At 41.2% G+C, this 14,910-nt stretch overlaps 1 protein-coding gene across 5 annotated transcripts in view; it reads right to left on the bottom strand.

The window, feature by feature from the left end:
• The window catches only part of unc5db (unc-5 netrin receptor Db), a 249,279-nt gene that overhangs the window by 38,345 nt on the left and 196,024 nt on the right, over nt 1-14,910 (bottom strand). For all 5 annotated transcript variants that reach the window (XM_083526367.1, XM_083526366.1, XM_083526365.1 and 2 more), the window contains 2 exons: nt 10,703-10,846; nt 5,845-5,948 (listed from right to left, as the gene is read on the bottom strand). In XM_083526367.1, the coding sequence (XP_083382493.1) occupies nt 5,845-5,948; nt 10,703-10,846 (248 nt within the window). The remainder of the gene's footprint in view (nt 1-5,844; nt 5,949-10,702; nt 10,847-14,910) is intronic.

The raw sequence follows: 14,910 nt of genomic DNA on the forward strand, positions 1-14,910 counted from the left end.
GGATCCATCTGATGGACTTACAAATGTTTTACCCAAATTGACTCGAACGTGTGATGCCTTCTTGAGTTCAAGCGAAGGTATGTTCGGGGTTGTAGTCTCATCCATCTTCTCTCCAGGTTCTGGTACTTGGCCCATGTGATTCAATCCAATTGATACAGTAAATAGCAACATTTTCCAGGGGGAGTGGTAGTTCAGCGGTTAAGGCGCTAGGATAATGATCAGAAGGCCGGGGGGTTCAAGGTATTGCATATCCCTGGTATTGCAAAGCTGCCACTCTTGGGCTCTTGAGCAAGGCCCTTAGCCCTGGCACTCACGCACCACAGACGTAGGCTACTTCATTTTTTACCAGAGTCTTTTCAAACATGAGCATCTCTACTGCTACTGAGTGAAGGATGTGTGTACTTTTGCCATCTCTGCTTCAGTCTGAGAAGTCTTGCACTGTCAGGTTCACTTTTCCGTCCACCCGCTAATAAATAAACAACGCTGAATCCCCAAATGACACACAGCCAGTTTTCTTTACAGCTTTGAATTCCAAAATTCGGACTTTCAAGTGAGTACACACGTTGCTAAGGCTTTCGCACCCTGTTCATGGAGAACCATGGAAAAATTGAAGCACTCATTAGGCAGGATGACGTCTCGAAGCACTCTACCCTTTCACCGAAGTGGCAAATGAGAAAGTCTGTGTGTGTACAATATAGAAAGAGACAGAGAGATTATAACTGATTAACACATCCAGTGTGTGTGTGTAGGAGGCGGTAGGGGTTTTGAGTTTGAGCTTTTGAGCCAAATATCTTATCAGAGTAATTATTGCGATTAAGTTCTGCACATCAGAAACACTGAGAGGAATCCATGGAGAGAACACACACACACACGCACATCCTCTCTTTACTTGCTAACCTCACTTGCTTATTCCGCCTTCATTTCGACTCCCCCGCTGGGAATTCCAAGTTGAGGGATTTCTCTCAGGCCTGATTTTTTTCGGACCAAAACCCCTGAGGGTTGATCTGATGGACACGTCAGAGTCTAAAAATGGTAACCATTCATTTATATTCCATTTTATATTTTGTCACAAGGTGTTTTCCACTTTGTCAAACTTTTGCCAATTGGGGCTCCCTCGAGACTTCTTGAGACCTTCCCTTATAAATATGCATGAAATGATTACTGATTTCCTTAAACGATTTTTCTTTCAAAGTTATAGTTGTCCTGGCTTTACCAGCTTTATCCACCATTCCCCCTTCCTGCCCTTCTTCCTTACACACTTTCCCCCTATTCTCTTTCCTCCCTTTCATTTTTCTTCCTTAAACACCTCCATTAAACACTTTTGGCGTTTCTCTACAAAGTAGGATGCTTTCACATGGATGCCCTCGCCGGAGGTTGCCTAGGCGACCCATATGCATTGGAGCACATTGGATCTGTTGCCAGTGCTGATTCCATTACTAGCAATATGTCTGCGAAGCCGTATGTTTGTTTGCGCGCAGGAGGAATATTTTGACGCAGATGGCTAACACCTTTTTAAAGAACCCTTTTCAGTCCCAGATGCCTGAGCTAGCAGCGAAAGGAGATACTCAGAGATTTATGTGTGATGTGACCGTTTTTCACACACGATCTTGAAGCTAAATTGTGCAGGTAGGTATGAAGGTAAACGTGCATTTTTTATTCGTTTTGGTGAATGGAACTAGGTTCGCTGCTAATGTCAAAACCGCTCTTGTAGCTTATGTGTAAAGGAAAATGAAAGCCACCCACCAGCCTTTAAGGCAAAAAAAAAAAAACTAGAGCGGTCCTGCGTCCATCTTCTTTGTAGCATCCTCTCCGGCCCAGGATAGGTTTGCTTGAGCTTATTGATCTTATTGATCTTTAATTTCTCTTGCAATGAGCTGTTCTAATTTTTTTCTTTTTACAAAACTTTTATAAAAAGTCCATCACACTTGGCTTGAATGATCATGGAGGAGGAACTTCATCTGCAGCAGGATCTGTCTTTCCCGACTGATAAATACGATTGCGTCTTCGTGTCTTGGCACATTTCCTAAATAGTGTTGCATGATTTGTTTTGCTCCTTACACCACAAACTGGCAGTCTGTGGATTATCGCTGCATTTCCCACTCGCACCAGTGAAAAACACACAAAACGCAGAAGCCGTTTACTTTGGGTAACGCACGAGGACACCGTCACTAGGCAACTGGGAAGCATGGATAACAAGCCCATGCTAGCTAATGACCGAGGGTAATGACTCCGATAGCTAGCACTTATCCGCTGATGTAATGGTACAGTAACGAAACAAGATGAAACAGCTGACGTTCCGACATAATCACACTCACTACTCATTATCTGACTTTAATAGGTCCCTCTATAATAAGAAACATCAGCCATGCACAACGCCTCGTTAAACCGGAGCGATTTTGAAAATGTTGACCTCCAAAGTCACGCGATGTTCACACAGAGCCTCCTTATAAACACGGTGAACACATGGCCCTGCTCGACAAGCCGAGGACTAAGAAAATGAGGAAGCCTGCTGCCCCTGACCTTTGGGTGCCGCCCAATCATTTCTTAACTGTTCAAGCATGCAGACATTAGCTGTAATAATACTGAGTGATAAAGACCACGGGTTTGAAACACATGTTCTCCGGATTAGATAATGTCAGCAAAATAACACGTTATACTGTACCACATTATTAGAGCAATGCTCATTGGCTGAGCATGATCTTCAGGGACCGCTGTAATGGCTCACATCAGGAACTCATATCTCTTTAAAAGGTCACACCAATTCTACTGCACAGTATGTCCATTGTGGCACTCGAGTGTGTAAAAAAAATCCGCTATATCGGTCCATATTTGCAGCGCCTGCATTCTCCTGCAGAGCAGAAAATGCCACTGCAACACTGGGGTGCACGAATAATAACAAAATGCTTGTACTGGATTCGGACTAATGTATTCCGTGTACTGTATGGGCTTTATTTTGTTGCAAGTGTAACCTAGTGGTATGAGGCTAGTGCAGTCAGGCAGATTCTTTGTATTTCTATTCAGCAGTAAAAGCTATGCAGCTATCTATCTATCTATCTATCTATCTATCTATCTATCTATCTATCTATCTATCTATCTATCTATCTATCTATCTATCTATCTATCTATCTATCTATCTATCTATCTATCTATCTATCTATCTATCTATCTATCTATCTATCAATCACATCCCTGTTGCCTGAAGGTGGCGAGCCCACAAAATGGCTCCTTGCCACATTTTTGGGGTAATATAAGTCAGATTTCATCAGTAGAATGGTCTGCTGGTGCTCTTTTGCAAATATTACCAGATGGCATGGTAACCCTAAAACGGGCTGCAGACACTGCCTTGTTTGTACCTTTCATGTGGGTCTTTAAAATTGCTCTGTGTCTGACATTTACCCTCAGATCCGTTTAGCCAAGTCATACACTATTGAGAGGATTAAGTTCTTGCTGACACAGCCTTCAGATTTACAAAACTACCCAATCAACAAGGTCATCAATCCTCACAGGTTGGAGCATACAGAACTGATGTACCTATGCAGTGATGCTGGGCTTACTCTCCAGGAGCAGAGACTTCAGAAGATGTTTCTGGTTTGGTCTCACCAGGACTGCCTCTGGCATATCCCACTGGACAGAGACCCCAGGATTTAGAGAGATTCCATGGGAATGTCTGGAGAACCCCCAAGCCTAGAACTTGTGACTGAGGGAAGAGAAATCTCAGGCTGACTTTCTCAACATTGCATCCTCCACCAATGGAGGAACAATTTCCCGGCTATAACAATGTTTAAGTTCTTTGGCAGTTTTTAAATAAAGATAAAAACCTAATCCTAGCAAAGGGACACAGCCTTAAATTTTACCAAACCACAATCAACAAAGCCATCAATCCTCACAGTTTGCAAAATACAGAAAGAAGTTCAGGCAAGTTGCAAATACAGGCACCAGAACAGATGCACCTACGCATTGATGCTGAGCTTACTCTCCAAGATCAAAGACTCCAGAAGAGGTTAGCTGGTTAGCTCTCACCAGAGCTGTTTTTGGTATATCCCACTGGACCGAGATTCCAGGACCTAGAGAGATTACATAACAAAATTGGCATGGGAATGTCTGGAGAACCCCATGCCTAGAACTTTTGGCATTCCCAGGCTTTTAACATTGCAACCCCCACCAATAAAAGAACAGTTGTGCTGTTGTTTGTAGACCTTTCGTGTAGGTCTTTAATATTGCTCTATGTCGGACATCTACCCTTAAAACTGTTTCACAAAGTCATACCCTATTGGGAGGATTAAGCTCTTGCTGAGACAGCCTTGAGGCTCACTAAATTACCCAATCAACAAAGGTACCAGTCATCAATCCAGCAGAAAAAAGTTCAGATAAGTTGCAAATACAGGCACCAGAACCAATGTACCTACGGTATGCATTGACGCTGGGCTTCACCAGGAACTAGAGAGATTCCATGACAAATTTGGCATTAGAATGACTGGAGAACCCCCCCAGCCTAGAATTTTAGAGGGCAGAGAAATTTGGGCTGACATTCCCAAGCTTTTACTATTTCAACCCCCACCAATGAAGAAACAGTTGACCTGCCTTGTTTGTTCCTTTCATGTGGATCTTAAAAATTGCCAGAGAATTTGTTGCCAAGGGGAGAAAAATCTGGGCTCACATTCTCACCTTTGCAACTTCCACCAATGAAGGCACAGTTGCCCTGCAACAATTATGTTCAAGTTATCTGGCAGTTGAAGATAAAACCCTAATCCTAGTAGAGGACACAGCTTTGAGGTTCACCAAACTACCCAATTAACAAAATCAACAATCCTTACAGGTTGGTATTGACAAAAATAATTCAGGCAAGATGCAAGCATAGGCACTAGAACTGATGTACCTAAGCAGCGATGCAGGGCTTAGTCTTCAGGAGCAGAGACTAACAAAGATGTCCATTGGTTAGCGCTCACCGGGACTTGTCTCTGGTATATCCTACAAGACAGAGACTCCAAGACCTTCCATCCAATAGACTCCCCATAGCATAGCATTTGTTGCCTTTGTTACCCCCACATATGAAATAAGGCACAGCTGTATACAAAGTACAGGTGATGACTGACCATTCTGGTCTTTTGTCAAAAGTGCCTCCATCTCATTTGCATTGTCTCCTCGTATTGGTTAAACAAGTTCCACCCTGTTCCTTTCGAACCTTTGCAAAGTATGAAACTTTGTAAAGTGTGTCTCCGATTTCTTGTTCCTAGCACTAGTTACCTCATTTTTTTACATGTCCTTGTCCTATCGAGTTGTGTGATGCATTTGTGTATGACCTTTTTTTGTCCTTTTGTTTTATTATTGACGTTCCTGGATTTGCCTACGTTTTTTCCTGCGAAGATAAACTGACGTATGCAACGAAATAAGAACGTGCCCATGGCCATTTGGCAGTGTGAAAGGAGCAAAACAGTTACGCACTGTAATGTGGACTAAAGGGCAAAAAGAGCACTCGAGGAAGGGAAAAGTGACATGGCACCTCCATTTCAGGCGTGATTAACAACCTGCTGAGAGTCTAACCTGATTGCACGTGTACACACACACACACACACACACACACACACACACACACACACACACACACACACCCACAGTGTGTACCTGTCATTTGTGTGTATGTTCATGACCCCTACTGTGTACCTCTGCATGATTAAACCTCAGGGCATGTGCTCAAGTTCAACATTATCTATCAGCAACCAGGCAGAAAAATACACTGAGAGAGAAGGGCATGCACACACACACACACACACACACACACACACACACACACACACACACACACACACACACACACACACACACACACACACACACACACAGTACCTCAGCAGCAGGAACACCCTCTGGAGGCCGGCAGTGCAGAACGATCATGCCCCTAATGGGAACTTCCTTCCCCTGTGGGTCCTGCTCGAAGTTCTTACGCAGGTCTGCCGAGAAAAAGAGAGAGAGAGAGAGAGAGAGAGAGAGAGAGAGAGAGAGAGAGAGAGAGAGAGAGAGAGAGAGAGAGAGAGAATATATAAATTACATATGATATACCAGGACTTCATTTCTGATTGTTGATGCAGAAGACTCTGCTTGATGCGGACTTTTTCAGGGAATGTAGTTTTTCCACAAACTGTAATTTTCCCCTCACTAAACCTGTTCCTGTGCACAAAGCCTGCTTCATGAAGATATGCTTTATATGGGCTGGAAGATCTAAAATGGCCTGCTACAGAGCTCTAAACACCTATAGGATGAATTGAAACAGCACCCAAAGGCCTTCTTACCTCACCTACACTCAGTCACTGCAGTTCTGGTTCAATGAAACTTCTTTCCAAACATTTTTTCAGAAGAGTGGAGTTTATTCTTACAGCAAATACGGACTAAAAGTAGTATAGGATCTTTCTTTCTTTCTTTCTTTCTTTCTTTCTTTCTTTCTTTCTTTCTTTCTTTCTTTCTTTCTTTCTTTCTTTCTTTCTTTCTTTCTGTGTGTACATTCATTTATTCATTAGTTTGTCCTTTTTTTCATTCTTTCTTTCTTTCTTTCTTTCTTTCTTTCTTTCTTTCTTTCTTTCTTTCTTTCTTTCTTTCTTTCTTTCTTTCTTTCTTTCTGTGTGTACATTCATTTATTCATTAGTTTGTCCATTCTTTCATTCTTCCATTCTTTCATTCTTTCTTTCTGTCTTTCTCTGTACATTCATTTATTCATTAATTCATTAGTTCGTTCGTTCGTTCGTTCTTTCTTTCTTTCTTTCTTTCTTTCTTTCTTTCTTTCTTTCTTTCTTTCTTTCTTTCTTTCTTTCTTTCTTTGTGTACTTTTATTCATTATGTCTGTCTTGTGTGTACTTTTAGCTATCCTTCTATCTATCCTTCCTATCCTGCTATCTGCAGTGTGTGTGTGTGTGTGTGTGTGTGTGTGTGTGTGTATTGCAAAATGATACCAAACCAAAAACTGGTTTGAATTTGATACTATAGCTGGAGTCTGACATTTTCAGCGTCAGCATAAGAGAATGAAAGGAAGTAGCAGCGAGCTAGCGGAGGAGAGAGAGAGAGAGAGAGAGAGAGAGAGAGAGAGAGAGAGAGAGAGAGAGAGAGAGAGAGAGAACAGGGCTTTGAGTAGCTGTGTGTATTTCAGTACGCGTGACAGTTCTGCAGTGTTCAGCTCTGCGTTCTCGCTCCTACACTCCCCGGATCAGAGGCGCTCACACAGAAACGCCTCAAACCGCTTTCTGTTCTGTCGCTGAGAGGTCGCACTGAGGGGCGCTCTCTACAGCTCTCTACAGGAGAAACCCTAACAAATAAACTAAACAAATAAACCACACAGGGCGTCTAAGCAAAGAAACAAAACAGCAAAATACTGTATAAAAATTAATACCGCACGCTGGAGTGACAGAGTAATTTAACGCACCAGAGGTTCTGGTGCTACACACACACACACACACACACACACACACACACACACACACACACACACACACACGACGACTAGCGCACATTTGTGAACTGCAGCTGCTGTATTAGTGTGATTAGTGTGAAGGAGCTTGCAGTACCAGTCAAAAGTTTGTACACCCCTTTTAACTCACCCTTTGCTCTGCCCAAGAGAACTGAAGGTCTAAAGCACGTGAAAAAGGCCCAAGAAACATGTGGCAGATGAAGAGAAGGAACACCTGTGATCTGAAAAACCAGTCCAATTGACTGAAGATCCGGAAAACATTTCGGGTCGATTAAAACATGCTTTCGTTTACGAAATAATTCAACACATGGTTTTGTTCATTTTGTTTTAATTGATTGTGATGTTTTCAGATTCTATTTCTACTCGCATGTTTACACGTCGTATGGACGTTTTTGTAATTTATATTTAATGGCTTAGATGTTTTTAGTGTTCATGTACAATGTTTAAAATAATACCAAAAATTACAAAAATTAAAAATTAAACGAAATATATTCATTCTTTTTTTTTGTGTGTACTTTCTTTCTTTCTTTCTTTCTTTCTTTCTTTCTTTCTTTCTTTCTTTCTTTCTTACTTTTTGTGAACTTTCATCCATCCATCCATCCATCCATCCATCCATCTTCTTTCTTTCTTTCTTTCTTTCTTTCTTTCTTTCTTTCTTTCTTTCTTTCTTTCTTTCTTTCTTTCTTTCTTTCTGTGTGCTTTCATTCATTGATTCATCAATTTTCTTTTTCTTTCTTTCTTTCTTTCTTTCTTTCTTTCTTTCTTTCTTTCTTTCTTTCTTACTTTCTTTCTTTTTGTGAACTTTCACACATCCATCCATTTATCCATCTTCTTTCTTTCTTTCTTTCTTTCTTTCTTTCTTTCTTTCTTACTTTTTGTGAACTTTCATCCATCCATCCATCCATCCATCTTCTTTCTTTCTTTCTTTCTTTCTTTCTTTCTTTCTTTCTTTCTTTCTTTCTTTCTTTCTTTCTTTCTGTGTGCTTTCATTCATTGATTCATAAATTTTCTTTTTCTTTCTTTCTTTCTTTCTTTCTTTCTTTCTTTCTTTCTTTCTTTCTTTCTTTCTTTCTTTCTTACTTTCTTTCTTTTTGTGAACTTTCACACATCCATCCATTTATCCATCTTCTTTCTTTCTTTCTTTCTTTCTTTCTTTCTTTCTTTCTTTCTTTCTTTCTTTCTTTCTCAGTAATTAATTAATTAATTATTTTATTCAATCTCTTACCTTCTTAGTTTATTTCTTTCAGTTTGTACTTTCAGGCATCCATCCATCCATCCATCCATCCATCCATTTTCTTTCTTTCTTTCTTTCTTTCTTTCTTTCTTTCTTTCTTTCTTTCTTTCTTTCTCTCTTTCTTTCTCTCTTTCTTTCTTTTTGTGAACTTTCACACATCCATCCATTTATCTTTCTATCTTCTTTCTTTCTTTCTTTCTTTCTTTCTTTCTTTCTTTCTTTCTTTCTTTCTTTCTTTCTTTCTTTCTTTCTGTGTACATTAATTCATTTATGCATTCATACTCTTTCTTTCTTTCAGTGTGTACTTTCATCCATCCATCCATCCATCCATCCATCCATCCATCCATCCATCCATTTTTGTTCTTTCTTTCTTTTTCTTTCCCCTCTCCCTCCCTCCCTCCCTCTCTCGAGGGAGATGTTTGGTGTTATTATTTTCTGGATTTGGAAGTGGAAAATGAGCTGAGGCTGGATTCAGTCTGAGGGTTTGGGGTTTGACATCAGGGGCCGTATGGTACGACAGTGTGGATATTCAGTTTTTACAAATGATCTTTGTTAAGAATAAAAACGGGGGGAAATCAGAAAGTTTCGATGCGAGCTGAATGATGTGGAGCGGTGAATGAATATTCAGAAAGCGGTGATTACACCTCGAGGCACATTACTATCCATAAATAATCCTGATCCATTATTCAGCATTTAATACCATATTCCTTTGTTCAAATCGTCGCTCTGATTAATAAATCATTTGAAAAATAACTGTTACATTATTGAAAGCTACACTGGTGAATAAATGAATATACGCCATATAGGAATATATGCAGTACATCCGCAAAACAAAAGCGAAACACGGGAGAAGGAAAGAGTGACACGGCTCTTGTCTGCACCTCATCGCTCGGGTTCTCTGCAGGAATCTGGATGCACGACCTTCGATGCATAATAAGGAATTGGTAATAAAGCACGCCGTGTTCTTACGCTCAATGTTGCTTCTCTAAATAGATTTTCCTTCCCATATATATATCTTTCTTTTTTCCAGAAAGTTCAGCGAAAGCATTTTGCACACTATGGGGGAAAAGTTGTTTTTCGAGCATCCTAGTTCACATGTAATCTCCATTTGCTGTTTAAATTACCTTCCATTCTTCTGGGATAATGTTCCACTAGATTTTTTGTGGAGATTTGTGAAGATTCATTTAACCACAGGAGTGTTAGAAAAATCAGGTACTGATGAAAGGTTGAGGGGCAGAGCTCAAGAGCAGGTCACTCAAATCCTCCTGCACTTCCAACCCACGAATAGCAGATCTTCATGTAGCTGCTTTTGGGCACAATGTCCTTCCTTCCTTCCTGCAGTTCTTTTTTCTTTCTTTCTTTCTTTCCTTCCTTCCATCCTTCCTTCCTTCTTTCATTCCTTCCACCCTTCCTTCCTTCTTTCTTTCTTTCGTTCGTTCGTTCCCTCCTTCCTTCCTTCCTTCCTTCCTTCCTTCCTTCTTTGTTCATTCCTTCCTTCCTTTCCACCTTCCTTCCTTCTTTGTTCCTTCCTTCTTTGTTGCTTCCTGCCTTCCTTCCTTCCTTCCTTCCTTCCTTCCTTCCTTCCTTCCTTCTTTGTTCATACCCCCTTCCTTTCCACCTTCCTTCCTTCCTTCTTTCTTTGTTCCTTCTTTCTTTGTTCCTTCCTTCTTTGTTGTTTTCTTCCTTCCTTCCTTCCTTCCTTCCTTCCTTCCTTCCTTCCTTCCTTCTTTGTTCATACCCCCCTTCCTTTCCACCTTCCTTCCTTCCTTCTTTCTTCGTTCCTTCCTTCATTGTTCCTTCCTTCTTTGTTCCTTCCTTTCCACCTTCCTCCTTCCTTCCTTCCTTCCTTCCTTCCTTCCTTCCTTCCTTCCTTCCTTCCTTCTACACTACAGTGTTGTTGTTGTTGGTCAGGAGCTAATTGCTTCATTTCCTATACTTGAAGGCAGTGTGTACAGTATGTGTGTGTGTGTGTGTGTGTGTGTGTGTGTGTGTGTGTGTGTGTGTTTAGCACTCACAGGCGATGCGCACGGTGGCTTTGCGGCTCTTGGACGTGCCCAGGTGACTCCAGGCCACGCAGAGGCACCAATAATCCTCGGGGCCATGAAAATCCTCCACCTGCTGCCGAGAAACGTTTATCATCACCTCTCGCACTTTCAAACCTGAACACACACACACACACACACACAAAGAGAAAGAGAGAATTACACCGAGAGAAAATATACCCTAGTGAGTGCAACAGTAACTCTTTACCACTGTGGTAAGCAGAAAAGCAGGTCAACACACACACACACACACACACACACACACACACACACACACACACACAAGTACACGAGCGACTTCTGAGACCTGGTTTAAGGGTCGCAGCGGTGTGGACGTTTTACACCGTTCTGTACCTTCACGTGTTCACCGGCGCACGCTTCTGATGAAAAGTCAGTCGGAGGAGAAAGTTTATAAACACGCTCTGGTTGTTCTGTTGTTCTTCATATTGTTGAGTTTTATCGTCTTTCATGTGTGTTCAGTTCAGGGGTTGGATCATTCCTTCCTTTCTTCCTCGATTTTTCTTTTTTTTTTTCTTTTCTCTTTCCTTTCTGTTTTGTCGCCCGTGCTCTGAAAGCTGCAGAACTAAAATGAGTCAATAAAATGCGCTGAACTCCAAACATGGTTTAAATAAAAAAAAAAAACAGGGATGGATGGAAAGAGAAAGGAAAAGAGGAAAAAAAGGGGGAAAAAAAAGGAAAGATGCAAAGGTTGGATAACGGCTGGAAATGATGAAGGCTGGAAAAAGGGAGGAAGAAGTGATGGATGGCTGCATGGATGGATGGATGGATGGATGGATGGATGGATGGATGGATGGATGTATTGACAAAAGAATGGAATGGGTGAGACCAACGTATCAAGTGACCAGGAAGAGAAGTGAGGAAGGACTGACTGAATGATAAGATTAAAAGATGGAATGAAGAATTGAAAAAAAATATGCATTTATGGAAGGAAAGACAGAAGGAAAGAAGAACTGAAGGCAGGAAAATGGATATTATAAAAAAAAAAAAACATAGATGGAGATAAACTGATATATGGTGATATAGGGATAGACGAAAGAAAGGAAATAGAGAAAAGAAAAAAAGAAGAAAGATGCAGGAAGGAAGGAAAGAGGGAGAGAAATTGGATGGATGGACAAAAGAAAGAACTGATGAGGCCAAAAGATCAAATAAAGAGGAAAGGAAGCAAGAACGGAGTGAAGGATTAAAGGAAAGATGGAATGCAGGGATGGATGGATAGATGGGAAGAAAGAATAAAGGATTAAAGGAAGGATAGACTAATGGAAGAAAACCAATTAAAGGAAGGAATAAGAAGAGAAGAAAGAATTGATGGAGCAGTTAATGGAATGATGGAAAGAACGATAGAAGAATTGATGCTATCACTTTTTATTGCTCTGTTTTTTGGACTTGTTTGATTGGGGGATTTTGATTGCTGTGAGAGCGAGAGAGCAGCGTAATGCTGGAGAAAGAGAGAGAGAAAGAAGTGACATGTTGAAGAAAGAAAGTACTTTCTCTCTCTCTCTCTCTCTCTCTCTCTCTCTCTCTCTCTCTCTCTCTCTCTCTTTCTCTCTCTCTCTTTAAGCAGCTTGTTGTATGTTTGAAGTCGCTCAGAATAAACTTGCAGGATTTTCTCCTCGGATTTGCGACTCGGTGTCGCCGTGGGAACGGCTTCCATTTCTACTCGGACTCGTGGGTCTCGGGGTCTTTCATCTGTGTGTGTGATTCTGTTCCCTGGAGTTTTTCATGCGGTGGATTAGAGAGGAAAAGATGTCTGCTGAGGGCAACAACGACAACAATGTAATGTTCCTCATATTTCTCTCTCTCTCTTACACACACACACACACACACACACACACACACACACGCACACACACTGTCGCTTATTAAATTCCAGCAGGATTCTGAGAGTAGATGAATGAGAGAAACACTTTATTTTCACTTAAATTTGTTCCTTCCTTCTTTGTTCCTTCCTTCCTTCCTTCCTTCCTTCCTTCCTTCCTTCCTTCCTTCCTTCCTTCCTTCCTTCCTTCCTCACTTCTGTGTACTTTCGTTTATTCTTTATCCCTTTCTTTTTCTGTCTGTAATTTCTTCCTTCCTTCCTTCCTGCTTTTCTTTTTTTCTCCTCTACTTTTGTGTATTTTGATTCATTCGTTTGTTCTTTATCCCTTCCTTCCTTCCTTTCCTCCTTTTTTTCCTTCCTTCCTTCCTTCCTTCCTTCCTTCCTTCCTTCCTTCCTTCCTTCCTTCCTTCAGAATTTGTGTGTGTGAGAGAAAGAATAAAACTCAGAGCACATAAAGGACAACAACAATGAAGGAGAGGAAGAAGGCTGGAACGAAGGAGAGAGGTGTGATGGATGGATAGATGGATAGATAATCAAAAGAAATAACTGATAAGGCCAAAGGATCAAGTGAAGCAAGGAAGGTGTGATTGAAAGATAAAAGAGAAGATACTTTTCACAGGCAGAATGGAAACTCTGTTCTTCAAAGTGATGGTTTTAGCGCCATGCTACTCTGACATCCCTCTCTCCATCTCTCTCTCTCTCTCTCTCTCTCTCTCTCTCTCTCTCTCTCTCTCTCTCGCTTTCGCTCGCGTAGTAAATAGCAGGCTGGTTGGGGTATAAAAGCTCTTTTTACGACGCTCTCGTGTTTGTTTACGTGCTCAGGAAATGTTTGATCCAGTCACGAGCACGAGTTAATCACGACGCACGAAGCTAATGCTGGAGTTTCTTGAGCAGATGGCTCTGCGAGCGAGTGTGAACGCAGGCGAGTGAGTGTGCAGCGCTAACAGACGATTAGCCAGGAGATATCTTCCATCGTATCTGATAGATAAGAGAATTACAAGCTACTGTGCTTGTCTTTCAATCAGTGCATATTTTCTCAGAAATGGAGAGAAAACAATAAAGTTATTTCTATGTGCCTCAGTGTCCCTAAATGTGCTTTAATGTATGTCAGTGTACTTCATAGTACCGTAATGTACCCCAGTATGCCACAATTAACTTCAGTGTACCGTAATGTACCTCAGTGTTCCTCAGTGTACGTCCGGGTGCCACAGTGTACCTCAATGTATCTTAGTGTCCCTCAGTGTAGCTTATTGTACTCCAGTGTACCCTAATGTACCTCAATGTACCTCAGTGTATATCCGTGTACCTCAATGTGCCTCAGTGTACCTTAATGTACCTCAATGTGCCTCAGGGTATCTCAGTGTACCTCAATGTGCCTCAGTGTACCTTAATGTACCTCAATGTGCCTCAGTGTACCTTAATGTACCTCAATGTGCCTCAGTGTATCTCAATGTGCCTCAGTGTACCTTAATGTACCTCAATGTACCTTTATGTACCTTAATATGCCTCAGTGTACCTTAATGTCCCTCAGTTTATCTCAGTGTACCTCAATATGCCTCACTGTACCTTAATGTACCTCAATGTACCTTTATGTACCTTAATATGCCTCAGTGTACCTTAATGTCCCTCAGTTTATCTCAGTGTACCTCAATATGCCTCACTGTACCTTAATGTACCTCAATGTACCTTTATGTACCTTAATATGCCTTGGTGTACCTTAATGTACCTCAATATGCCTCAGTGTACCTTGATGTACCCCAATATGCCTCACTGTACCATAATGTACCTCAATGTACCTTTATGTACCCTAAAATGCCTCAGTGTACCTTAATGTACCTCAATATGCCTCAGTGTACCTCAATGTACCTCAGTATGACTCACTGTACCTTAATGTACATCAATGTACCTTTATGTACCTCAATATGCCTCAGTGTACCTTGATGTGCCTCATTGTGCCTCAGTGTACCTTTATGTACCTCAATATGCCTCAGTGTACCTTGATGTGCCTCATTGTGCCTCAGTGTACCTTAATGTACCTCAATGTTCCTTAGTGTACGTCCGGGTGCCACAGTGTACCTCAATGTATCTTAGTGTACCTCAGTGTAGCTTATTGTACTCCAGTGTACTTCAGTGTACCTTAATGCACCTCATTGTGCCTCAGTTTACCTTAATGTGCCTCAATGTACCTCAGTGTGCCTCAATGTGGCTCAGTGCACCTCAGTGTACCTTCATTTACCTCAATGTTCCCACTGCAAAGTATCATTTCTTCTGTTCATTTTGCATTCATCCAGTTTGTTGTCTGTTACCTACTTTCTTTCTTTCTGCATTTCTTTCTTAATTCATT

Source organism: Silurus aristotelis, assembly GCF_946808225.1.
Source record: "Silurus aristotelis genome assembly, chromosome: 23".
Taxonomy (NCBI): domain Eukaryota; kingdom Metazoa; phylum Chordata; class Actinopteri; order Siluriformes; family Siluridae; genus Silurus; species Silurus aristotelis.